A 26,301-nucleotide genomic window follows, 5' to 3' on the forward strand; every position below is an offset into this window, starting at 1 on the left:
ATGCATTTGGACTAGGGATCGACCGATTATTGGTTTTACCGATATTATCGGCCGATATTCAGGATTTTGAAAGTTAACGGTATCGGCATCTATTTTGCCGATATTCCGATAACGAATCGGGAACACAGATTGCGCTACTGTCAGCGCGATCCGTGTTCCCTCAGCAGCACAGGGGAGAAGGAAGCCGTCCTCCCTCCCCCTGTGCTGCTGCCACCAATGAGAGGAGGGAGGACAAGAGGAGGGGAGGGGCTGTGGCCACTGCGCCACCAATGAAGATAACTCTCTCATTAATTCATATACAGGAGGCGGGTGCTAGCTGCAGAATCACATAGCCGGCTCCCGACCTCTATGAGCAGTAGCTGAGATCCGCGGAGGTTAACCCCTCCTGAGGGGTTAACTACCGCAGATCGCAGCTACTTGTCATAGAGGTCGGGAGCCGGCTATGTGATTCTGCAGCCAGCTCCCGCCTCCAGTATATGAATTAATGAGAGAGTTATCTTCATTGGTGGCGCAGTGCGCCCCCCACCCAAGCCCCCCAGTTGGTGGCAGTGGCCACAGGGTCCCCCCTCCCCTCCTCCTCAGTGACAGTTCCCATCGGAGCCCCAGCAGTGTAAGCCTGGGGCTCCGATCGGTTACCATGACAGCCAGGACGCTATTGAAGCCCTGGCTGCCATAGTCAGCTCCCTGGTGCTGTGTGCACTATGCACAGGGCAGCAGGGACAGTGTGAGGTCCTATTCACCCTGATAGAGCTCTATAAGGGTGAATAGGACAAGGGTTCTAGTCCCTAAGGGGGCCAAAAGTTAGTAAAAAAATAAAATAAAAAATATTAAGTATAAATGAAAAAGAAAGATTTACACAAAAAAAAAAAAAAAAATACACGTTAACAATAAACATTCATTTTCAGCAGATTTGTGTAGGATATTTTTTTTTTTTTCCAAAAATGAAAATTCACAGAATATTTGTATAAATTATCGGCTATCGGCCTGAAAGTTCACAGATTATCGGTATCGGCTCTAAAAAATCTATATCGGTCGATCCCTAATTTGGACTGCTTAAAGTAGCACTCCCACAAATTATTATTCTCTAACGTGTTAGAAATGTACATAATGTAATATATAGTGAAGGTTATCTTCTTACCAATGATTGTACCTTCTGATCCTCAGCTAAGTCATGTGACCAACTCTCTGATCTCCAACTGACACAGGACAGGAAGTCAGTTACTTCTCTATTCATTCCTATGAGACTGATAGTGAGGCTCCCATAGGATACATAGAGAAACTTACTTTCTGTCCACACATAACATGCTGTGTAATTTGTAAAGTCAGAGGGCTGGTCACATGACATAGCTGAGGATCAGAAGGGAGGAGATAACTCACAAAAATACAGTCACTGGAAAGATTATCTTCACTACATTTTACATCATGTACCTTTGCAAAGGGTCAGAGAATAAAAAAACAATGGCGCTGTCAGGGGTGTTCATTTACAGTGGATGCCTGACCTGCGGCCCATCTACAGGGGCGCTTATTCCTGGCCTATGTCTTTTTACAAGGGGCACCTGTTTACAGATGGTGCCTAGAAAGGGGCATATTTACAGATGGTGCCTGGAAAGGGGCATGTTTACAGTTGGAGCCTGGTCTGGGGTCTGCTTACAGGGGGCACAGAGTCTGGGGTTTGTTTAAAAAAGGTTTCTGTTTAGAGGAGACATCTGTTTAGAGGGTGTGTCTGGTTTGTGGTCTGTTTACAGGGGCATCTGGTGTGTGGTCTGTTTATAGGGGGTGTTTATGGTCTGGGGTCTTTATCTTAATTTAGGAGGTCTGATGTCGGCTCTGAATGCATTTCTGGGTCTGCTGATGGTGGCCATATGTATTATTTGCGATTAAACCATTGTTGGTTGGGCATGTTTGAATGGATGCCATGACTGTGCTGAATCTATCACACAAAAAACAATGTCACCCAACAGATCCCACCCATTTATAATGGGGTCCATCAGGGGTTCCACACAGTGTCCATTGATTTGACAGAAACAATAGCCCTGTATGCTGTGCTGGAGGCTTCTAAGTAAGCCACTAACCACAGTGTGATCAAAGACTTATTTTATTATTTATAACTACTTTGTTGGGGTTACTTGTCACTAGAGGGTATAGTACGTGGCGTAAAAAAAGGTTAAGAAACACTATCCTAATAGATTTGAAGAATTAAAAAATAAAAATTAAATAGGTTAGTATCTTGCTGCTTCAAATGTCATGTACGTACAGCAGTAATAGTGATCTTACCTCAATGTGTTTAAAAACTTCCTGGAAGCATGAGTCAAGATAAGGGAAAAATGAAGAGCTGAAGGAAAAATTGAAAGCAAAATGTGACAAAATATAATGAAAATAATAATATTGTGGGAAGCAAACCAATATAGCGAAGGGGAAGAAGGATGAAAGTACAGCCAAAAGAGAGAAGGAAAAATTACAAGATTTTATATGGAATAAAAATACAGTAGCAAAGCAAGAAAATTAATATATGCAAGGGATAGTGAGTAAGTAGACACACACAAAAATAAAAAGGGAGAGGGAAAAATTACATTAATATTACCATGTATAAAGATTACATTAAAGGGTTTTCTGAGGATTAGGAGGAGAAAAGGACACAAACCAGGAGAGACAGAAGGAAGGAGAGGCTGCTGGATAAGAACCGGAAGCAAAGGGATATTAACAGTTACCTGGCATGTAACGATATCACCCCGAGAGCAGAGCATGCCTCTTCTTTTTCATCAACAAATGCATTCTGCACAATAAATCTGCAGACACACAATATATCAGAATAAAGCACCATCTATTTGCCTTCAATCTATCAGTAAATGTCTAAAAAACAGACAATAATAACATGAGAAGCCGTATTCAAGGAGGAGTAGTTAATATTCATGAATTTCACTGCCAGTACAAAGGTTGTCCAGGATTTCTTTTTAATACCCCCACCCAGCAGTACCCACGGATAAATCGATGCTCAAAGGGGTTCTCCAGGAATTAAAACAATGAAAATACTTAAATAGCATTTTAGAATAAATATATTTGCAAATACCTTTCATTGCTTAGAATGGCTTGTTTTGTTTAGGGAGCAATCATTAGGAGAAATAAAATGGCCGCCGCCCTATCAGTACACACAAAACCTGTCCTAATCACACAGGAGGACAAGTTACTTCACCGCAATGAGTGCTGCCTCATTTTCCTCTCTGCTCTGCTTGTCAGGAATCATGATCCTGAATACAGGTGAATCTCTGTCGGAATGCAGATGATGAGGAGACATCAGAGGAGGGTGGGGATGTGGATAATGAGCAGCAGCACTTGTTTACAGTCTCCATCACCCCAGACCCACATTACCACAGTCTGTCCTGTTCGTTCCCTGTGTACTTGATGTCTCCTCATGAACTAAATTCCCCAGAGATTCAGCTAAAGTTCGTATCATCTGTATTCAGGATCATACTCCCTGACAAGCAGAGAGGAGGAGGAGGCAGCTCGTTACCTCTGTTGTGAAGTAACTTGTCCTCATGTGTGATCAGGACAGGTTTTGTGTAAACTAATGGGACAGAGGCCATTTTGTTTCCACTGATCATTGCTCCCCAGACAAAACCATGCCATTATAAATAATGAAAGGTATTTGTGAATATATTTATAATAAAGTAATATTTAAGTATTTTCATTTTCTTAATTTTTGGAGAACCCCTTTAACTGCTCTCTGCTGCTCTGTTTCTACTACGTGGCTCCCAGTCTGTCTTCACTGGACGACTGAACCCTGTTTGTCAACTTCCGCACGTGCAGGGTCACATGTACCACTGCAGCCAATCACTCGCCTCAGCTGTGATGTATCCCAGGGGCACATCACCCAACAGTGATGTGACGGGAGCCACAAAGCTGGAACAGAGCAGCAGAAAGCAGGTAGGTATAGCTTTATTCATAGGTATCGCTGAGTGGGGCAGGTGTGAATTAACCACCTCCCGACCGCCTAACGCAGGGATGCTTCCTACGAGCGGCCGGGATATTCCTCCTGGACGCATCGGCGCGTCATCTCGCGAGAAGCGAGATGACGAGCATAGCCGGCCCGCGCATGCGCAGTGCGGGCCGGGAAAAGTCGCAGGAGAAGTTCGTCACCAGCCAATGATCATCGCTGGCAGGTTGCTGACTTTAAAAAAATCGAATCACAAGCCATTTAACACATTATATTTATAAATATAATGTGTTAAATGGCTTCTGTGCTCTCTGCTGGGTCCTTTTCGTCGGTTGGTCCCAGCAGAGAGCACATATCACTGTGAGTACACCAAGCACAACACAATTAGCCCCAGATTACCCCCCTCATCCCCTTGATCACCCCTGTCAATCACTAGTGAAAGGGAAAAAAGTGATCAGTGTAAACTGTCACTTTTTTTTCCCACCAGTATTGACTGTTAGGTTTAGGATAGTTTAGGCCCCTTTGGTAGTTAGCTTCAGTTAGCGCCCAGGCCACCGCACCGCAGTCACCGATTCGCTGATTAGCGTTGGTACTTTTATAGTATCTGTAAGTGATAAGAACTGATCACAGTCAGATCTATAATAGTATTAGTGTCACTTTACCTCGCCCTCCACCCAAAACACAGTGTTTGCCCGATCAGGCCTGATCGGTCGCCCGCCCCGCCGCAGTGACAAAAATATTTTTTTTTGCACTGCACAATCACTACACGAGCGCTGTGGCGATAAAAAAAAAAACAGTTTTAATATTTTTTATCAATTACAGCAGTATCCTGTACTTCGCTAGCCTCCCATTTGTAAGACAGGCTTGCTTTTTTTCTTGGGTAGTCTCAGGGAATACTCCCTAAATTTAGTTGACCAAATGGCAAGTAAGGGGTATTCTTCTGAAGAGGCCTACAGGCTTCTGACCCAGTCGGATGAGGAATGGGAACCCTCATCTGACGAATCCAGCGGAACAGAATACGAACCTGTAGAAAGCAGTGGCAGTCTGACCCAAAGTTCGGACGATGAGGTTGAGGTCCCTGATACCACCAGGCGTACCCGGCCCCGTGTTGCTAGACCACAGGTTGCGCAGGATCCGCTTCAAGGGCAGCAGAGTGGGGCTGGCGCTGTCGGATTACGTGGTGAGGCATACACCAGCAGCGCAGCCTATCCTGGACCTAGTACCAGCACTGCCGTAGAACATGGTGAAGTGGCGAGCACCAGAAGGGCAGTTGAAGCTGGTACGGTGGCACGTGCAGTAGTTCCCCCATCGCAGCCACCGCACAGACAGGCCCGTAGAGCCCCCAGAGTCCCTGAGGTGCTGGCAAACCTTGATTGGCAGCCCCCCATCTTCAGCCGCACCAGTAGTTCCCCCTTTCACCACCCAGTCTGGAGTTCGGGTTGAGACAGCTCAGATCGGATCGGCACTGGGATTTTTTGAGCTGCTCTTCACTGCGGAGCTCTTTGACTTAGTCGTGGCAGAAACAAACAGGTATGCCACTCATTTTATAGCCGCCAACCAGGGAAGCTTTTATCCCCAGTCTTTCCGGTGGAAACCGTCCAAGTTTCCGAATTACAACTTTTCTGGGCCTTCTCCTCAACATGGGCCTGACAAAAAAGCATGAATTGCGGTCATATTGGTACACAAACCCAATTCATCACATGCCCATGTTCTCTGCTGCCATGTCCAGGACACGATTTGAGACCATCCTGCGTTTCCTGCACTTTAGTGATAATAGCACCTCTTGTCCCAGAGGCCACCCAGCTTTTGACCGGCTCCACAAAATTCGGCCCCTCATAGACCACTTTAACCACCTCCGGACCGCCTAACGCAGGATCGCGTTCCGGAGGTGGCAGCCCTGCGCAGAGTCACGCATATATGCGTCATCTCGCGATGGGCGAGATTTCCTGTGAACGCGCGCACACAGGCGCGCGCGCTCACAGGAACGGAAGGTAAGAGAGTTGATCTCCAGCCTGCCAGCGGCGATCGTTCGCTGGCAGGCTGGAGATGTGTTTTTTTTAACCCCTAACAGGTATATTAGACGCTGTTTTGATAACAGCGTCTAATATACCTGCTACCTGGTCCTCTGGTGGTCCCATTTGTTTGGATCGACCACCAGAGGACACAGGTAGCTCAGTAAAGTCCCACCAAGCACCACTACACTACACTACACCCCCCCCCCCCCGTCACTTATTAACCCCTTATTAGCCCCTGATCACCCCATATAGACTCCCTGATCACCCCCCTGTCATTGATTACCCCCCTGTAAAGCTCCATTCAGATGTCTGCATGATTTTTACGGATCCACTGATAGATGGATCGGATCCGCAAAATGCATCCGGACGTCTGAATGAAGCCTTACAGGGGCGTGATCAATGACTGTGGTTATCACCCCATATAGACTCCCTGATCACCCCCCCTGTCATTAATTACACCCCTGTCATTGATCAACCCCCTGTAAAGCTCCATTCAGACGTCCGCATGATTTTTACGGATCCACTGATAGATGGATCCGATCCGCAAAACGCATCCGGACGTCTGAATGAAGCCTTACAGGGGCATGATCAATGACTGTGGTGATCACCCCATATAGACTCCCTGATCACCCCCCTGTAAAGCTCCATTCAGATGTCCGCATGATTTTTACGGATGCACTGATAGATGGATCCGATCCGCAAAACGCATCCGGACGTCTGAATGAAGCCTTACAGGGGCATGATCAATGACTGTGGTGATCACCCCATATAGACTCCCGGATCACCCCCCTGTAAAGCTCCATTCAGATGTCCGCATGATTTTTACGGATGCACTGATAGATGGATCCGATCCGCAAAACGCATCCGGACGTCTGAATGAAGCCTTACAGGGGCATGATCAATGACTGTGGTGATCACCCCATATAGACTCCCTGATCACCCCCCTGTAAAGCTCCATTCAGATGTCCGCATGATTTTTACGGATGCACTGATAGATGGATCCGATCCGCAAAACGCATCCGGACGTCTGAATGAAGCCTTACAGGGGCATGATCAATGACTGTGGTGATCACCCCATATAGACTCCCTGATCACGCCCCTGTCATTGATTACCCCCCTGTAAAGCTCCATTCAGATGTCCGCATGATTTTTACGGATGCACTGATAGATGGATCGGATCCGCAAAACGCATCCGGACGTCTGAATGAAGCCTTACAGGGGCGTGATCAATGACTGTGGTGATCACCCCATATAGACTCCCTGATCACCCCCCTGTCATTGATTACCCCCCTGTCATTGATTACCCCCCTGTAAAGCTCCATTCAGACGTCCGCATGATTTTTACGGATCCACTGATAGATGGATCGGATCCGCAAAACGCATCCGGACGTCTGAATGAAGCCTTACAGGGGCGTGATCAATGACTGTGGTGATCACCCCATATAGACTCCCTGATCACCCCCCTGTCATTGATCAACCCCCTGTCATTGATCACCCCCCTGTCATTGATCACCCCCCCTGTAAGGCTCCATTCAGACATTTTTTTGGCCCAAGTTAGCGGAATTATTATTTTTTTTTCTTACAAAGTCTCATATTCCACTAACTTGTGTCAAAAAATAAAATCTCACATGAACTCACCATACCCCTCACGGAAACCAAATGCGTAAAAATTTTTAGACATTTATATTCCAGACTTCTTCTCACGCTTTAGGGCCCCTAGAATGCCAGGGCAGTATAAATACCCCACATGTGACCCCATTTCGGAAAGAAGACACCCCCAGGTATTCCGTGAGGGGCATATTGAGTCCATGAAAGTTTGAAATTTTTGTCCCAAGTTAGCGGAACGGGAGACTTTGTGAGAAAAAAATTAAAAATATCAATTTCCGCTAACTTGTGCCAAAAAAAAAAAATTTCTATGAACTCGCCATGCCCCTCATTGAATACCTTGGGGTGTCTTCTTTCCAAAATGGGGTCACATGTGGGGTATTTATACTGCCCTGGCATTCTAGGGGCCCCAAAGCGTGAGAAGAAGTCTGGTATCCAAATATCTAAAAATGCCCTCCTAAAAGGAATTTGGGCACCTTTGCGCATCTAGGCTGCAAAAAAGTGTCACACATCTGGTATCGCCGTACTCAGGAGAAGTTGGGGAATGTGTTTTGGGGTGTCATTTTACATATACCCATGCTGGGTGAGATAAATATCTTGGTCAAATGCCAACTTTGTATAAAAAAAATGGGAAAAGTTGTCTTTTGCCAAGATATTTCTCTCACCCAGCAAGGGTATATGTAAAATGACACCCCAAAACACATTCCCCAACTTCTCCTGAATACGGCGATACCACATGTGTGACACTTTTTTGCAGCCTAGGTGGGCAAAGGGGCCCATATTCCAAAGAGCACCTTTAGGATTTCACAGGTCATTTACCTACTTACCACACATTAGGGCCCCTGGAAAATGCCAGGGCAGTATAACTACCCCACAAGTGACCCCATTTTGGAAAGAAGACACCCCAAGGTATTCCGTGAGGGGCATGGTGAGTTCCTAGAATTTTTTATTTTTTGTCACAAGTTAGTGGAAAATGCAGATTTTTTTTTTTTTTTTTTTCATACAAAGTCTCATATTCCACTAACTTGTGACAAAAAATAAAAACTTCCATGAACTCACTATGCCCATCAGCGAATACCTTGGGGTCTCTTCTTTCCAAAATGGGGTCACTTGTGGGGTAGTTATACTGCCCTGGCATTCTAGGGGCCCAAATGTGTGGTAAGGAGTTTGAAATCAAATTCTGTAAAAAATGACCTGTGAAATCCGAAAGGTGCTCTTTGGAATATGGGCCCCTTTGCCCACCTAGGCTGCAAAAAAGTGTCACACATCTGGTATCTCCGTACTCAGGAGAAGGTGGGGAATGTGTTTTGGGGTGTCATTTTACATATACCCCTGCTGGGTGAGAGAAATATCTTGGCAAAAGACAACTTTTCCCATTTTTTTATACAAAGTTGGCATTTGACCAAGATATTTATCTCACCCAGCATGGGTATATGTAAAAAGACACCCCAAAACACATTCCCCACCTTCTCCTGAGTACGGAGATACCAGATGTGTGACACTTTTTTGCAGCCTAGGTGGGCAAAGGGGCCCACATTCCAAAGAGCACCTTTCGGATTTCACAGGTCATTTTTTACAGAATTTGATTTCAAACTCCTTACCACACATTTGGGCCCCTAGAATGCCAGGGCAGTATAACTACCCCACAAGTGACCCCATTTTGGAAAGAAGAGACCCCAAGGTATTCGCTGATGGGCATAGTGAGTTCATAGAACTTTTTATTTTTTGTCACAAGTTAGTGGAATATGAGACTTTGTAAGAAAAAAATCAAAAAAAAAAAAAAATCATCATTTTCCGCTAACTTGTGACAAAAAATAAAAAGTTCTATGAACTCACTATGCCCATCAGCGAATACCTTAGGGTGTGTACTTTCCGAAATGGGGTCATTTGTGGGGTGTTTGTACTGTCTGGGCATTGTAGAACCTCAGGAAACATGACAGGTGCTCAGAAAGTCAGAGCTGCTTCAAAAAGCGGAAATTCACATTTTTGTACCATAGTTTGTAAACGCTATAACTTTTACCCAAACCATTTTTTTTTTACCCAAACATTTTTTTTTTATCAAAGACATGTAGAACAATAAATTTAGAGCAAAATTTATATATGGATGTAGTTTTTTTTTGCAAAATTTGACAACTGAAAGTGAAAAATTTCATTTTTTTGCAAAAAAATCGTTAAATTTCGATTAATGGATTTGGTTGATTGGATTGGCTCACCCTCTATTAGCATGGAATGGGTGCTCCCCCTAAAAAAGATATCCCCAATCTTTTAAAATGGTTTGATTGTTAAAATGGATGGATGAGAGGGGCAGACCGACAACTAGAATCACAATGCAGACCAGCCAGTATGTGAATAAGCTATTTATTAGCAACTCAATAAAATAAAATAAAATGAGGATCCTCAAAAATCAATCATTTGAAACATACACTTTATAAAACATATAAAACCAAGGTGGTAGTATCGTAAGATACAACAATGACACTGATGGATAATAATGTTAGCTGATTGTAGCAGGTTTTTCTAGGAAACGATTCAGGTACGCAGGTCTATTGCGCAATGTCTCTCTTGTTACTAAAAGTTCAGGCTAAGCCGATATTTGCGAGTACATGTAGAGTCTTTGTGGTGTTAAATCTTCACAGCATATAACAAAGAATCTGCTGTTAATGGACACACTACTCACAGTTTCGGTGTAATGAGGCGGCCGATCACTTGTGCTTGGCGTGGCGTCCCACGTGGTACAGCACCGATGGTCTGATTTTGGATCCGCTTATTTGTACTGATGAGTAGATCTCCAGGACAATGCAAACAATAGGTATAGGCGCCGGGGTCAAGTGTTTGTCAAGACCCAATAAGTTATTCGGCGTTGCTGTGTGTCTTTTATCCAAACACAAGAAATCCTATGTTTTTTTCCTGTGCGCTGTGTGGAAGCGCTTCTGAAGATTCAAAGACGGTGCGCAGATGATAGCCTGCGGTTTCTTTCTTTCCTCGAGACTGTGTACACCAGACGCGTTTCGGAGTTAACAGTGACTCCTTCCTCAGTGGACTCCTTCCTCAGTGGACCCACTGAGGAAGGAGTCACTGTTAACTCCGAAACGCGTCTGGTGTACACAGTCTCGAGGAAAGAAAGAAACCGCAGGCTATCATCTGCGCACCGTCTTTGAATCTTCAGAAGCGCTTCCACACAGCGCACAGGAAAAAAACATAGGATTTCTTGTGTTTGGATAAAAGACACACAGCAACGCCGAATAACTTATTGGGTCTTGACAAACACTTGACCCCGGCGCCTATACCTATTGTTTGCATTGTCCTGGAGATCTACTCATCAGTACAAATAAGCGGATCCAAAATCAGACCATCGGTGCTGTACCACGTGGGACGCCACGCCAAGCACAAGTGATCGGCCGCCTCATTACACCGAAACTGTGAGTAGTGTGTCCATTAACAGCAGATTCTTTGTTATATGCTGTGAAGATTTAACACCACAAAGACTCTACATGTACTCGCAAATATCGGCTTAGCCTGAACTTTTAGTAACAAGAGAGACATTGCGCAATAGACCTGCGTACCTGAATCGTTTCCTAGAAAAACCTGCTACAATCAGCTAACATTATTATCCATCAGTGTCATTGTTGTATCTTACGATACTACCACCTTGGTTTTATATGTTTTATAAAGTGTATGTTTCAAATTAATGATTTTTGAGGATCCTCATTTTATTTTATTTTATTGAGTTGCTAATAAATAGCTTATTCACATACTGGCTGGTCTGCATTGTGATTCTAGTTGTCGGTGTGCCCCTCTCATCCATCCATTTTAACAAATTTCGATTAATAACAAAAAAAGTAAAAATGTCAGCAGCAAAGAAATACCACCAAATGAAAGCTCTATTAGTGAGAAGAAAAGGAGGTAAAATTCATTTGGGTGGTAAGTTGCATGACCGAGCAATAAATGGTGAAAGTAGTGTAGTGCAGAAGTGTAAAAAGTGGCCTGGTCTTTCAGGGTGTTTAAGCACTGGGGGCTGAAGTGGTTAAAGGGCTTCTGTCACCCCACTAAACTGTTTTTTTTTTGTGTGTACTTATAATCCCTATACTGCGATTTATCCATACATGATGTGATTAATCATTTTGGTTCAGTAGATTCTGCTAAAAACTTACTTTTATAATATGTAAATTACCTGTCTACCAGCAAGTAGGGCGGCTACTTGCTGGTAGCAGCCGCATCCTCCTATCATAATGACGCCCCCTTCGCATGTTGATTGACAGGGCCAGCGGACGGGATCTTTCTCTGCTGGCCCTGTTTGCATTCAAAATCTGGCGCCTGCGCCGTACCTGTCTTCATTCGGCACAGGCGCACTGAGAGGAGGACGCTCGCTCGGCTGCTCCTTCCTCAATGCGCCTGCGCCGGGTGTAGATGTGACGTCATCGGCGCAGGCGCATTGAGGATGGAGCGGCCGAGCGAGCGTCCGCCTCTCAGTGCGCCTGCGCCAATTGAATACCGATACGGCGCAGGCGCCAGATTTTGAATGCAAACAGGGCCAGCAGAGAAAGATCCTGTCTGCTGGCCCTGTCAATCAACATGCGGAGGGGGCGTCATTATGATAGGAGGATGCGGCTGCTACCAGCAAGTAGCCGCCCTACTTGCTGGTAGACAGGTAATTTCCATATTATAAAAGTACGTTTTTTTTTCGCAGTATAGGGATTATAAGTACACAAAAAAAAAAAAAAAAAAAAACAGTTTAGTGGGGTGACACCAAATTTGCAGATTTGTATACCCCTGAGCAAAACATCTGCATAGACGAGTCCCTGATACATTTTACCGGGCGCCTTGGCTTCAAACAATACAGCCCAAGCAAATTGTATAAGCTCTGTGAAAGGGCCACAGGCTATACGCACAAATTTCGTGTCTATGAGGGTAAAGATCAGACCCTGGAGGCGGTCGGTTGCCCTGACTACCTGGGGAGCAGTGGGAAGACAGTCTGGGACTTGGTGTCACCCTTATTTGGCAAGGGGTACCATCTTTATGTGGACAATTTCTACACAAGTGTGCCCCTCTTCAGGCATTTGTTTCTAGAACAGATTGGCTGCTGTGGCACCGTGCGACCTAGTCGCTGGGGCTTCCCCCAACAGCTCATTACCACCCTTCTTGCAAGGGGGGAAGAGGGCTGCCTTGTGTAACGAAGAACTGCTCGCGGTGAAATGGAGAGACAAGCGTGACGTTTACATGCTCTCCTCCATTCACGCAGACACGACAATCGAAATTGAACGGGCAACCAGTGTCATTGAAAAGCCCCTCTCGGTCCAAGACTATAATTTGCTCATGGGAGGGGTGGACTTCAATGACCAGATGTTGGCTCCTTATTTACTCTCCCGCAGGACCAGACGCTGGTATAAGAAGGTGTCTGTATACCTATGTACAATAGTTTTGTTCTCTACAGTAAGGCTGGGAGAACAAGATCCTTCCTCAAATTTCAGGAAGAGATCGAGAACCTCCTGTATCCAGGAGGTTCCGTGGCCCCAACCACCAGTGTAGTGAGCCGTCTACACGAGCGACATTTCCCCAATGTCGTTGCTGGTACCTCAACCCAAGCGCCACCCCGAAAAAAATGTCGTGTCTGTAGCAGGAGTGGAATAAGGCGTGACACCCGCTATTTCTGTCCTGACTGCCCTGACCACCCTGCCCTATGCTTAGGGGAGTGTTTCCGGAAGTACCACACACAGGTACACTATTAGTATAGGGATTGCGTGACACAGGACAGGCACACAGGGGTCTTAGGGCCCTTTCACACAGTGCTGCTGCAAACCTCTCCTTTCACCTGGGACAAAGTGCATAATGTACTTCGCCACATCTCTGGGCGATTTGCGCTTTGCACATTGTCCCATGGGGAAGGAGAGGTTTGTCCTATAAAAGGTAAAAAAATAAAAAATAAAAAATAAAAAAATCACAGGTAGGCAAAAAAGTTAATGTTCCAAAAGTTCAATAAAGTTTATAAAAGTTAATGTTCTGTTTCAAATGTTATATAAAGTTAATAAATTTATTGTGTTGCGGCCTTTTTTTTTTTTTTTACCTTCTAGGTGGACCAAACAATGAACCAGCTGCAGCACTGATGTGCATTCTGACAGAAGCATTGCGCTGCTGTCAGATTACACAAAGTCGGTGTATGCGGCGCTGCAAGACGAGATTTCTTCTCTGCAGTAAAAAAGATACGTTTGCCGAGGCTTATGAGCTGAGCAGCGGTGCTCATATGCTTTGGCAAACATTTTTTATAAAAAAATAAAATAAATTCCGGCAATGATTTATTCATCCACATCAATTGATGTGAATGGAGAATTCGGGTTTGCCAGGGCATACGAGCTGAGTGGGTTTGGATGGTGGGCGGAGCTCCTATGTCCTGGCAGACGCCTTTCCCCTCTTTTTTTTTTTTTTGCACATTTTTTGGCAGAGATTTTTTCATCCACATTGATCGATGCGAATGAAGAAATCTGTGCCGTTCATTTTTTCTTTCAGCGCAGAGGCTGAACGGAAAAGAAAAATCTCATTACCCGTATGCTCAATATAAGGAGAATAGCAGAAACTCCTAATGCTGGCCATACATGTAATGATTGTGGAGACCCTCAAATGCCAGGGCAGTACAAACACCCCACAAATGACCCCATTTTGGAAAGAAGCCACCCCAAGGTATTCGCTGAGGGGCATATTGAGTCCATGAAAGATTGAACTTTTTGTCCCAAGTTAGCAGAAAGGGAGACTTTGTGAGAAAAAAAATAACAATTTCCGCTAACTTGTGCCAAAAATAAATAAATCTATGAACTCGTCATGCCCCTCACAGAATACCTTGGGGTGTCTTCTTTCCAAAATGGGGTCACATGTGGGGTATTTATACTGCCCTGGCATTTTAGGGGCCCTAAAGTGTGAGAAGTAGTCTGGAATCCAAATGTCTAAAAATGCCCTCCTAAAAGGTACTAAAAATGCCCTGTGAAATCGGAAAGATACTCATTGGAATTTGGGGCCCTTTGCGCACCTAGGCTGCAAAAAAGTGTCACACATGTGGTATCGCCGTACTCAGGAGAAGTAGGGCAATGCGTTTTGGCGTGTATTTTTACATATACCCATGCTGGGTGAGAGAAATATCTCTGTAAAATGACAACTTTGTATAAAAAAAAATGGGAAAAGTTGTCTTTTACAGAGATATTTATCTCACCCAGCATGGGTATATGTAAAAATACACCCCAAAACACATTGCCCTACTTCTCCTGAGTACGGCGATACCACATGTGTGACACTTTTTTGCAGCCTAGGTGCGCAAAGGGGCCCAAATTCCAATGAGTATCTTTCCGATTTCACAGGGCATTTTTTACGCATTTGGATTCCAAACTACTTTTCACGCTTTAGGTCCCCTAAAATGCCAGGGCAGTATAAATACCCCACAAGTGACCCCATTTTGGAAAGAAGACACCCCAAGGTATTTTGTGAGGGGCATGGCGAGTTCATGTAAAATTGTATTTTTTGTCACAAGTTAGTGGAATATGAGACTTTGTAAGAAAGAAAATAAAATAAAATAATCATTTTCTGCTAACTTGTGACAAAAAATAAAAACTTCCATGAACTCAGTATGCCCATCAGCGAATACCTTAGGGTGTCTACTTTCCGAAATGGGGTCATTTGTGGGGTGTTTCTACTGTCTGGGCATTGTAGAACCTCAGGAAACATGACAGGTGCTCAGAAAGTCAGAGCTGCTTCAAAATGCGGAAATTCACATTTTTGTACCATAGTTTGTAAACGCTATAACTTTTGCGCAAACAAAAAAAAATGCAATAAGTGTATATTTATTGATCAAAGACATGTAGAACAATAAATTTAGAGAAAAATTGATGTAGAAATGTAGTTTTATTTGAAAAATTTTACAACAGAAAGTGAAAAATGACATTTTTTTGCAAAAAATTCGGTCAATTTCGATTAATATAAAAAAAAAGTAAAAATGTCAGCAGCAATGAAACACCACCAAATGAAAGCTCTATTAGTGAGAAGAAAAGGAGGTAAAATTCATTTAGGTGGTAAGTTGTATGACCGAGCAATAAACTGTGAAAGTAGTGTAGTGCAGAATTGTAAAAAGTGGTCTGGTCATTAAGGGGGTTTATATAAGTAAATTTGAGGCACACAATTTTTTGAGTTGCAAAAATGGGGCATTTATTCATTAGCATATAATGCTGTCATCCATAGGCCCAATCTTTTTCAAATTATGCACATATTGGCAGAAACCGTACGTTTCGGTCGCGCAGGACCTTCATCTGCGGTTTTATCTGCTCAGACGGATGTGTGTAAGTGGGGCGCTGGATGCATCCAGCGCCCCACTTACACACATCCGTCTGAGCAGATAAAACCGCAGATGAAGGTCCTGCGCGACCGAAACGTACGGTTTCTGCCAATATGTTCATAATTTGAAAAAGATTGGGCCTATGGATGACAGCATTATATGCTAATGAATAAATGCCCCATTTTTGCAACTCAAAAAATTGTGTGCCTCAAATTTACTTATATATTTATTGGCTATCTATAGCCCTTGATTGGCACCTAAACGGAACGAATAGAGTGCGGTTCTCAATTTCTTTCAAAAATTAAGGGGGTTTAAGCTAAGGGAGCTGAGGTGGTTAAAAATAAATTATGGATAACCCATTTTAAGAAATATTCAACCTTATAAAAACATCATCAGGAGATATCTCTCTCTGCTATCCAGGGTTGGGCTATTGATGCTAATACATACTCTAAATGTTTGACCTACTTAACCTCTTAAGGACATAGGGCGTACAGGTACGCCCTTGTGCCCTGGAACTTAAGGACACAGGGCGTACATGTACGCTCTGTGTATTTTCGATCACTGCCGTGCGGCTGGCAGTGATCGGAACCCGGTGCCTGCTCAAATCATTGAGCAGGCACCTAGGCTAAATGCGCGGGCGGGTCCTGTGACCCCCCCATGTCGGCGATCGCGGCAAACCGCAGGTCAATTCAGACTTGCGGTTTGCCGCGATTTCTGCAGTTTCTGGTCCCCGCGGTCCCTGACCGCGGGGATCATAAACTTTATATGCCTAAAAAAAACGTTTTATTCACCCCCCCCCCCCCTGCACCCCCGAATGATTTTATGGTGGCGGGAGGTGCAGGGGGAGGGTTGCGGGCGGTGTGGGCGGTGCGTACAGTAGTTTACGGCCACATATTGGGTGTTTCTGTAAACGGCAGAGTCAGGACAATAAAGATACAGTCTTGTTTGGCTGTTAACCCTTGGTTTGTTAGTGGAAAAAATGGGTTAAAATGAAAAATTAGACAAAAAAATGAAATTCTCAAATTTCCTCCCCATTTGCCAATAACTCTTGTGCAACTCCTAAAGGGTTAACAACGTATGCAAAATCAGTTTTGAATACCTTGAGGGGTGTAGTTTCTTAGATGGGGTCATTTTTGGGTGGTTTCTATAATGTAAGCCTCGCAAAGTGACTTGAGATCTGAACTGGTCCCTAAAAATTGAGTTTTTGTAAATTTCTGAAAAATTTCAAGATTTGCTTCTAAACTTCTAAGCCTTATAACATCCCCAAAAAATAAAATATCATTCCCAAAACAATTCAAACATGAAGTAGACATATGGGGAATGTAAAGTCATCACAATTTTTGGGGGTATTACTATGTATTACAGAAGTAGAGAAACTGAAACATTGAAATTTGCAAATTTTTCCAAATTTTTGTTAAATTAGGTATTTTTTGGTGCAAAAAAATTATTTTTTTGACTCCATTTTACCAGTGTCATGAAGTACAATATGTGACGAAAAAACAATCTCAGAACGGCCTGGATAAGTCAAAGCGTTTTAAAGTTATCAGCACTTAAAGGGACTCTGGTCAGATTTTCAAAAAATGGCTTGGTCCTAAGGTGTAAAAAGGCTGTGTCCTTAAGGGGTTAATCAATTCAGATGGTAAGGAACATGAGTAATGACTCATACTATCAATCCTGTATGGTATGACAAATCTGACTGTAGTAGCCTATTTTAACATATAATTCCTAAAACAAGTGCAGTCAATGTCAAAGACATTAAAGAATTGTAATAGCGACAAGGCATGTGCCACAGGGAGATACTCAGGCTGTGCTCATGATGTACTTTGAAATAGGCAGAACTGTGTATAATCATAGCCTTGGGGGTACTCTGACGTAATCTGGTTGAGTAGGCTATACTTGGTGCTGTAAAATCTAGATTTTTTTTGTACTTACCATGAAATCTTTTTCTCTTCTGTTTATAAAAACACAAGCAAGACCAAAGATATAGCTGTTGCCACTAGGAGGCAGACACTAAGTAAAAAGTGTGAGCTCTTCCCACCAGTTATACCACTCCTACAGGGACCAAGCTAAGGCAGTTAGTACAAGAGCAGTAGGAAAGGCAGAAACCAGACCGAACCTGAAACGGAGTAAAAAAACCAACAATATAATGGGTGGAAGAGTGGTACCTTGGAACTGAACCAGAGTTCGGGATATGTTTTTTTACAGTACAAATTCATTTAAGAAGTTAACTTCGGCTCATCGGAGCCAATACATTCTAATACTGTACGGAGCTCCTGCTCCGTACAGTACTGGAACAAAGTTTTCGATTCACTCATCCCTAATAAAGAGAATCCATTTCCTTAAAGATGATGTCTAGGACAGATAAATGTGAATAGTTCAAACCAGATCTAGAGAGTGTAGAGCACTCTCTTGGGGATGAGACAGAGAGGGACAAAATGAGGCAGAAAAATATCTTCGGTGAGATGAAAACAAGACACCACCTTTAGTAGAAAAGATGGCATCGGGCGGAGGACCACTTTATCCTGATGGGAGTCTAGAAAAGAGTGCGACAGGAAAGAGCTCTGAGTTCCGAAACCATATGAATGGAGATGATGGCCACCAAAAAAAGACACATTTTTTTTTTATCCAAAAACAAACAAAATGCACATCATGTTTACAGTGTCTAAAACAGTTCAGACATATTAGGATATAGTATTGTCATGACAGTCATAATTGACCAATAAGTAGTACTCAAGTGCAAGCGCACCAAATCACTGTGAAAATTGTGAGCCGGGGTTTACGCTCCACAAAAGTGTCACTAATCACTGCCAAAAGGAACGTTAGAAAACTAAAAACATTCATCTTTATTAAATGCATGACTTAAAATAAATAGGAAGGGAAAGCCCTATATATCAAAATATCAAATCCCAATCAATACCAACAGTAACTCGGGAGTTAATAGTATCCCCAGGGTGTTATCAGAAACACAATCCCCCTGGGTATAATTCCTTATGTTTATTGCGAGAAATTGGGTAATTGAGTGGCATCAGCTGAACCTTGTGTATAACTACACAGAGCACAACTAACTCCCCCTCTCACGAGACAATCACGGTAACAATTGGCTGCCAGATATCCAGGAAGAAGAGTAGAAGTAAAGATTTAGGGTTGGCTCCCTGAAGAGAAGGAGAGCAAAGGGGCTCCCGCGGGGTAGCAGCAAGGCCCAATCATCGGCACACATCCATAGTTAGATTTAGATATACACCACAATATCATAACTCCAGGTTCCCTAGTATCATATTCCCCCTCAATTATGGATGCATGAGTCCCCTAGTAAGTGGCAACCACGGACTACAGATTCCAGATCTATCAATCCAGGGCCCCCAAATAGCCTAAAAAATTATAACAACATTCAGTCTTGCTAGGTACTCTGCTATAACAGGAGGCAGTGGTTTTATCCACTTGGCTGCCAGTGTTTTACGTGCCTGGTACAACATCCTATTTATTCCTATAATAGGCGTCTGTAGTTTATCAGATTCAAAAATGCTGAGTAGGCACATTTTAGGATCAAGAGGGAAATCTGCACTGTACACTTTGTTGATTAGCTGTATTACCTCAGTCCAATATACTCTTAATGCACAGCAGCTCCATAGCATATGTAACAGATCAGCCTCTGACTCGCTGCATTTTGGACAACAGAAGTCTTCTCTATATCCAATCTTAAACAGGAATAGCAGGGTTTTATACACCCTATGGATCAAAAACAGCTGGGACAATCTAGCAGCTTCACTCAGGGATAGGCTCGGGGTCAATGCCAACGTCTCCTCCCATTGAGTATCAGTAATACTCCCAACATCATTTCCCATTGTGCCTTTACCCTAAGAGGAAAGGCCTTTAGAAACTCCCTATGCAATGATTGAGAAATTCTCGAGATCGCTCCCCTTACAGATCCTACCGCCACCACAGAGTCAAGCACCTGATTGGATGTATAATGCAGCGATAGTGTTTTGGATTGGGCATCTAATGCGCGTCTTATCTGTAAGTACTTCTAGAAATGACTGGAGGGTAGAGCGAACTCATAGCACAATTGCTGAAATTTCTTCAGGAGGCCCTGGGAGTACAATTGTCCAATGTTCTAAATCCCTTTCCTTTCCCATAGAGAGAATCCCTTCAGTTGGGAAAGTTCTGGTAAGACAGGGTTGTTTCATATGGGAGACATATTTAGAAGTCCTGAGACCCCAAGAAGCACTTTAGCCTTAGCCCACACTTTCCTCATTAGCGCCAAAGTTGAGGCAGATTCTAATTTTGGATCTACTCCCCCTTCCAGGGCTGCTAGGGGTGGGGAGCGTCCTGATGCCCATTCAATTACCGTGTGACCCAGAAAATAAGACACAGTCTTTTATTTATTTTTCCTTAAGAAGACACACTATGGCTTATTTTCAGGGGATGTTTAATTTTTATTAAGCATGGTACAACAATCTCCCCTGGTGTTTGTGTGGGGTGAGAGAGACCCACAGACTGTTGCTGGTTGGTGCTGGGTGAGCGAGACCCACGGTGCTAAGTAAAACGGCAGCCAAAGCTTTTCTTCCCCCCTGAGGACACAATACCTAAAGCAGAACTTCCTGCTCCTCACTTAAGAGGATACTTTTACTTTCACTTTCTAGGTCTCCCTCTATCCCTCAACTTGCAGCACACACACAGAAGGACCGGGACCTGACAGGGGGAGCCAACCTTGTTGATGGGGCTGCCCGCACCTCTGCAGTCACCTCCAAGATAGCAGCTGTCACGATGGGACAGATGAGAAGGGCTGCCCGTCTTCTTTACCGCTCCGGTACGCTTAGCCACGCCTATCACTATGTCTTATTTTCGGGGTATGGCTTATATTGCGGCAATACTGAGAAATCCTGCTACGGCTTATTTTATGGGCATGTCTTATTTTCGGGGAAACACGGTAATCTGCCATTTCTTCCTGCTCCTCCAGCCGTGTTCCATCCTTTAAAATTGTGCAGTTCGGCTGCGAGAAAATATAATAAAGGGTTAGACATTGCTAATCCACCCAATTCTTTGTTTCTTTGCAGGGTTTCATATCTAATTATACTTCTTTTAGTCTTCCACAACAAAAAACTAAAAATGTGCTGGGTTTTGTAAAAATAATGCATGGGGATCCATACCGGTGAGTTATGAAATATATATAGGAGCTGCTCCTCCTTAGCACCATCCTGATCAGATTTCCCCTGCCTACTAGAGACAGTGGCTGCCAGGAGGCAGATTTAAGCTTAAACTTAGCCAGTAGTGGCACTACATTGTCTTGTATGTATCTATGTGGATTAGTGGACACCTCAACTCCCAAGTATTTGAAGGATGACAACTTTGAGATTGGTATGACAAAGACGAAGACTCTGTGAAGGCGGGGAGAACGGCAGTATCACCGACTTGCTCCAATTAATAAGCAACCCAGACTGCTTGCCAAATTCATAAATCAGAGATATGATAGGGTCTATTGAGGAGGCCAGATCTCCTACATACAGCAGCATATCATCTGCGTATAACGAGACTCGGTCCTCTATACCTCCCCTTCTAAAGCCATTTATTAGTGGTGTAGTTCTGAGCAGGCATGCTGGAGGCTCTATGGCAATGGCACACAGAAGAGGAGACAAAGAACAGCCTTGCCTTGTTCCTCACTCTAAGGCCAATGCTGGGGACATGCCCCCATTGACCCGGTCTCTAGCCCTGGGCTCATTATAAAGCAGCTTCACCCACTTTAGGAAAACCGGGCTAACCCCTATTTTTGGCATAACTGCCTAAAGGTACTCCCACTGGACACTATCAAAAGCCTTGGCCGCGTCAAGTGAAAGCACGGCACTACATCCATCCCCGAATGGGAGACATCTTTGCTGCAATGACTTGAATGGCAAGGACTGAAGTTTCTCAAGCACTAAATAAAGATCCCATGGGGCCAAGAGGTGATGTAAGTTGGTACAGAATGAGCAACACCCTGAAGGAATATCTGACCCACAGAAATTTACTCCAGTTGAAATAAAATAGAAAGGGGCGAAAACTGACCCTTGAGGGTACAGAGACCAAAACCCATTTTCAGTTGGGATAGGAAGAAAAATAAAAGTTTGGTAAGCGAGTGACTCATTGGCGAGAGAGATTTGTTCTCACACCAATGGAAAAAGGTCTTCCACATCCTATGATAAATCCTGGGGAAGAAAAGTTTCCTGAATGAATCATAGTATGGATGACGGATTCCAGAAAAACCCAGAGCTCTTAGAATGGCAGACTCTACAGGCACGCCATTAAACGCAGCAACAGTAAATATGGATGAAAGAGCTGATATCGGGAGAGAAGATCCTCTTGAAGTCCGAGAAACCAAGCTTCATCTGCGATATGGCCAATTCGGAGCCACAAGGAGCACAGGAAGTAGGGATCGACCGATTATCGGTTTTACCGATATTATCGGCCGATATTCAGGATTTTGAAAGTTATCGGCATCTATTTTGCCAATATTCCGATAATGTATTGGGAACACGGATCGTGCTGCTGACAGCGCTCTCTGTGTTCCCTCAGCAGCACAGGGGAGAATAAAGCAGTGTCTCCCTCCCCCTGTGCTGCTGCCACCAATGAGAGGAGGGAGGACAAGAGGAGTGGAGGGGCTGTGGCCACTGCGCCACCAATGAAGATACCTCTCTCATTAATTCATATACAGGAGGTGGGAGCTGGCTGCAGAATCACATAGCCGGCTCCCGACCTCTATGAAAAAGAAAGATTTACAAAAAAAAAAAAAAAACTACACGTTAACAATAAACATATTCATTTTCAGCAGATTTGTGTAGGAATTTTTATTTTTTTTTCAAAAATGAAAATTTACAGAATATTAGTATAAATTATCGGGTATCGGCCTGAAAGTTCACAGATTATCAGTATCGGTATCGGCCGTAAAAAATCAATATCGGTCGATCCCTAACAGGAAGACCCTCGGAACTGACTACACTGGATGACAAGTGCATCAACCGCCAGAGGATCCTGAGATCAAGGGAAAAAGGGTTTGAGTTTCCGACTGAAGCCAGAGGCCAAAATGACTGACCTCAAAGATGATTAAACTACATATCAACAAATTATTTACTGAAAAACTGTATTTCTATTGAAGCAACCAATTGTGCCCTCTATTATATTTAGAGGGTAAATCAGGGTACCCATATCACAAAGATAAATCCAATAAGGAAATTATGAAATTTATTCTCCCTAACCCCAAACAAAGATCTGGATATCAAAAGAGAAAACACACATAAAAGGGGAAGAAAACCCATTCCCTGGGCTGATATTGTGTAATAGTGGAAGTGGAGTCCAGTGATAAAATTTACATTTCTGACAGTTTCTACCCACCCTATATCCAGCTGTCAGTGTGCTGCCCCCTGGGGAGGGAAGATACACTGGAATAAAGGGGGGGGGGGGGGAACGATGACTACTTAGCAAGTTCTAGCGAGTAAAACGACCTGATTGCCGGAGGGGAACGGTGTATTTAAGATCTACCGGCCCTCCCTGTCTTCCAGAGGTAGGGAACAAGCAGAAGGCTTGCTGACCCTCTGGTTTTTCTCCTCATATAATCATGTGTGGAGTGACAGGTGTTTTTTGACTGCCTGTAAGCCCAAAAAGTTCAAAAGAAAAGAAATCTTCAGCAGACCTGCTTGGCATGTATGTCTGCCTCCTATGGACACTAATCTAAAACTGTGTTAGCTTATTCCCTGTAGGAAAGGTATAGCTGGTGCGAGGAGCTCAGACTTTTTGCTTAATGAACGCCTCCCAGTGGCAGCAGCTATACTTATGGTCTTGCTTCTGTTCCCCAATGACACAGATAAGAAATTGTGTACTTTTACACTCAGGAGACTTAAAGTGTCATCAGAAAAAATTACCTATTGTTTAAATCACGTTTTTATGTTAAACAGATTTTTAAAGAATTTTTGGTGTTTATTTTTAAATTTCCCATGTCAATATCTATATTTCAACAAAAACCATAAAATCCTACAGTTTTCGCACTGGCCACTAAGCCTAATAATAGGCGCCAGTTCTTGGTCTGTACAGATCACTCTACTGCAGTTACCTGCTTATCTGTCATTCTAATCCTGCCTATAATATCATCACCTTTGTGTACAGATAAGACAGGATCCACCATGCACAATATGTGGTTATCAGAGCTTATCTATTCTTTCCCTGTACAATGACCTCTGCACAGGTCACAGATCATGCCTAGAAAACTCTCCCATAGAAGTCAATAATCTCCCCTCGTGCCCATTGTGTCTATGGCCATGGGGCTGCCATAAAGCAATTTTATTAATGCTTTGTAAATGCTGTTAAGAACAGCACAGGCAAGATGGCCGTCCCCATAATAATGTTCAGGAAATAGAATAAATAAATCTGCAAGCAAAAAATAAAAACAGAAAAAGGATGTGTTTGTTACTATCTGGTTTTTAACTGGCAGATAACATTTTTGGTGACACATGGAATACTCTATGAATGTGCTGAGAAGATGGTGCAGTGTAAGAGAAGCAAACTAGAATGTAGTGACTATAAGTAATGGAGACAGCTCAGGTCCTCTTCCCCTCACACCAACAGCTACATAGGATATAGAGCATGCCTGCAAAACTCTCCCATATATTTCAATGACTCCTGTCACTGTTTTCTTATATCTAGTTGCCTGCAGATGATGGTTAATGAGCCACAGTCACATCTCAGACTAATGACTGCCTCAAAAAGCATGCATAAAAATATACGATCAGAAATTAAACAGAACAGAAATATATACTTCTAATAGAAAATAAAGAGGATACCTTCCATGTAAGTTGCTAATGATATGATGCTCACTAATACTGAAGGAAGAGGTCCAGAACCAACTGTGTTGTCTAGGGACAATGTGGACAGTGCAATTGTATGTCCTCTTCTTTGGCCAGCACAATGGGTAAATATACTGCTCGGGCTGACCAAAGGTAAAGGAAGTAGGGTTGTTTCGGGTATCGAATTTTTGATACCCAATCGATACTTTTGTCTGGTATGGACTTCGATACCGGGATTTGCCTTTTTTCGATACTAGGCTTCGCTATTGAGCAGTCTGGTATCAGAGAACATGAAGAGCGCTGCTTTCAGCGCGCTCCGTGTCCTCCTCGGCAGCACAGGGGAGAAGGCAGCACTCTCTCCCTCCCCCCTGTGCCGCTGCTGCCTCTGCTACCAGTGAGGAGAGAGGGGCGGGCGCACTGCGCCACTAATGAAAGTAAACGTTTAATACAAATCCAGGATGCGGGTGCTGGCGGGGAGCTGCGATCAGGTGCCGCACCCGCCTCCTGTATTAAATGTTAATCATTGGTGGCGCAGTGCGCCCTCCACCCCGCATTAAAATCATTGGTGGTGCAGTGCGCCCCTTCCCCTCAACCCCCCAGTATTAAAATCATTGGTGGCTCAGTGCGCACCCTCCCCTCAACCCCCCCAATATTAAAAACATTGGTGTCGCAGTGCGCCTCCCCAGTATTAAAATCATTGGTGGCAGTGGCCACAGGGTCCCCTCCCCTCCTCCTCATTGGTAGTGTAGTGGCAGCTTCTGATCGGAGCCCCAGCAGTGTAATCCTGGGGCTCCGATCGGTTACCATGGCAGCCAGGACGCTACTGAAGCCCTGGCTGCCATGGTAACATCCCTGATGCTGTGTGCACAAAGCACAGAGCAGCAGGGAGAGTGTGAAGTCCTATTCACCCTAATAGAGCTCTAATCAGGGTGAATAGGACAAGGGATTAAAAGATCCCAGGTTTAGCCCCTAAGGGAGGAAATAGTTATTAAATAAAAAGTTTAAAAAAAACAAAACACCAAAATATTTAGTATAAATCACCCCCTTTCCCAATTTTACATATAAAATATATAAACAATAAATAAATAAACATATTACATATCGCCACATCCGAAAAGTCCAAACTATTAAAATATTTAAAAAATGTCCTATGCGATGAACGCCGTAACAGAAAAAAATAGGACCTGTGGTGACGTCATATCACATGGTCCAATCACATGATCCATCACCGTGGTGAAGGACCATGTGATCTGACGTCACCACAGGTCTTTTAGCCGGCAGCTCATGATTAAAGAAGTAAGAAGAGACCGGCAGCTACGCGATCAAGAGGAGAAGGTGAGTTAATTATTTTTTATTTTTTAACCCTCAATTGACCACCTACTAAGCATTCTGTATTAAAGAATGCTATTATTCTCCCTTCTAACCATGTTATAAAGGGAAAATAATAACATCTACACAACACCGAACCCAAACCTGAACTTCTGTGAAGAAGTTCGGGTCTGGGTACCACAGTCAGTTTTTTATCACGCGCGTGCAAAACGCATTGCACCTGCGTGATAAAAACTGAACAATGGAACGCAATCGCAGTCAAAACTGACTGCAATTGGGTACCTACTCGCGCGTTTGCCACAACGC

The 26,301-nt window shown here is 43.7% G+C and overlaps 1 protein-coding gene across 1 annotated transcript in view; it reads right to left on the reverse strand.

Moving 5' to 3' along the window:
- IPO4 (importin 4) overlaps positions 1-26,301 on the reverse strand; it is a 186,518-nt gene that overhangs the window by 60,410 nt on the left and 99,807 nt on the right. Inside the window, exons 20-21 of the mRNA XM_040416922.1 lie at positions 2,709-2,786; positions 2,275-2,332 (exon numbers count right to left, since the gene is read on the reverse strand). Of these exons, the coding sequence (XP_040272856.1) occupies positions 2,275-2,332; positions 2,709-2,786 (136 nt within the window). The remainder of the gene's footprint in view (positions 1-2,274; positions 2,333-2,708; positions 2,787-26,301) is intronic.

This window comes from Bufo bufo, chromosome 2, assembly GCF_905171765.1.
Source record: "Bufo bufo chromosome 2, aBufBuf1.1, whole genome shotgun sequence".
Classification (NCBI taxonomy): domain Eukaryota; kingdom Metazoa; phylum Chordata; class Amphibia; order Anura; family Bufonidae; genus Bufo; species Bufo bufo.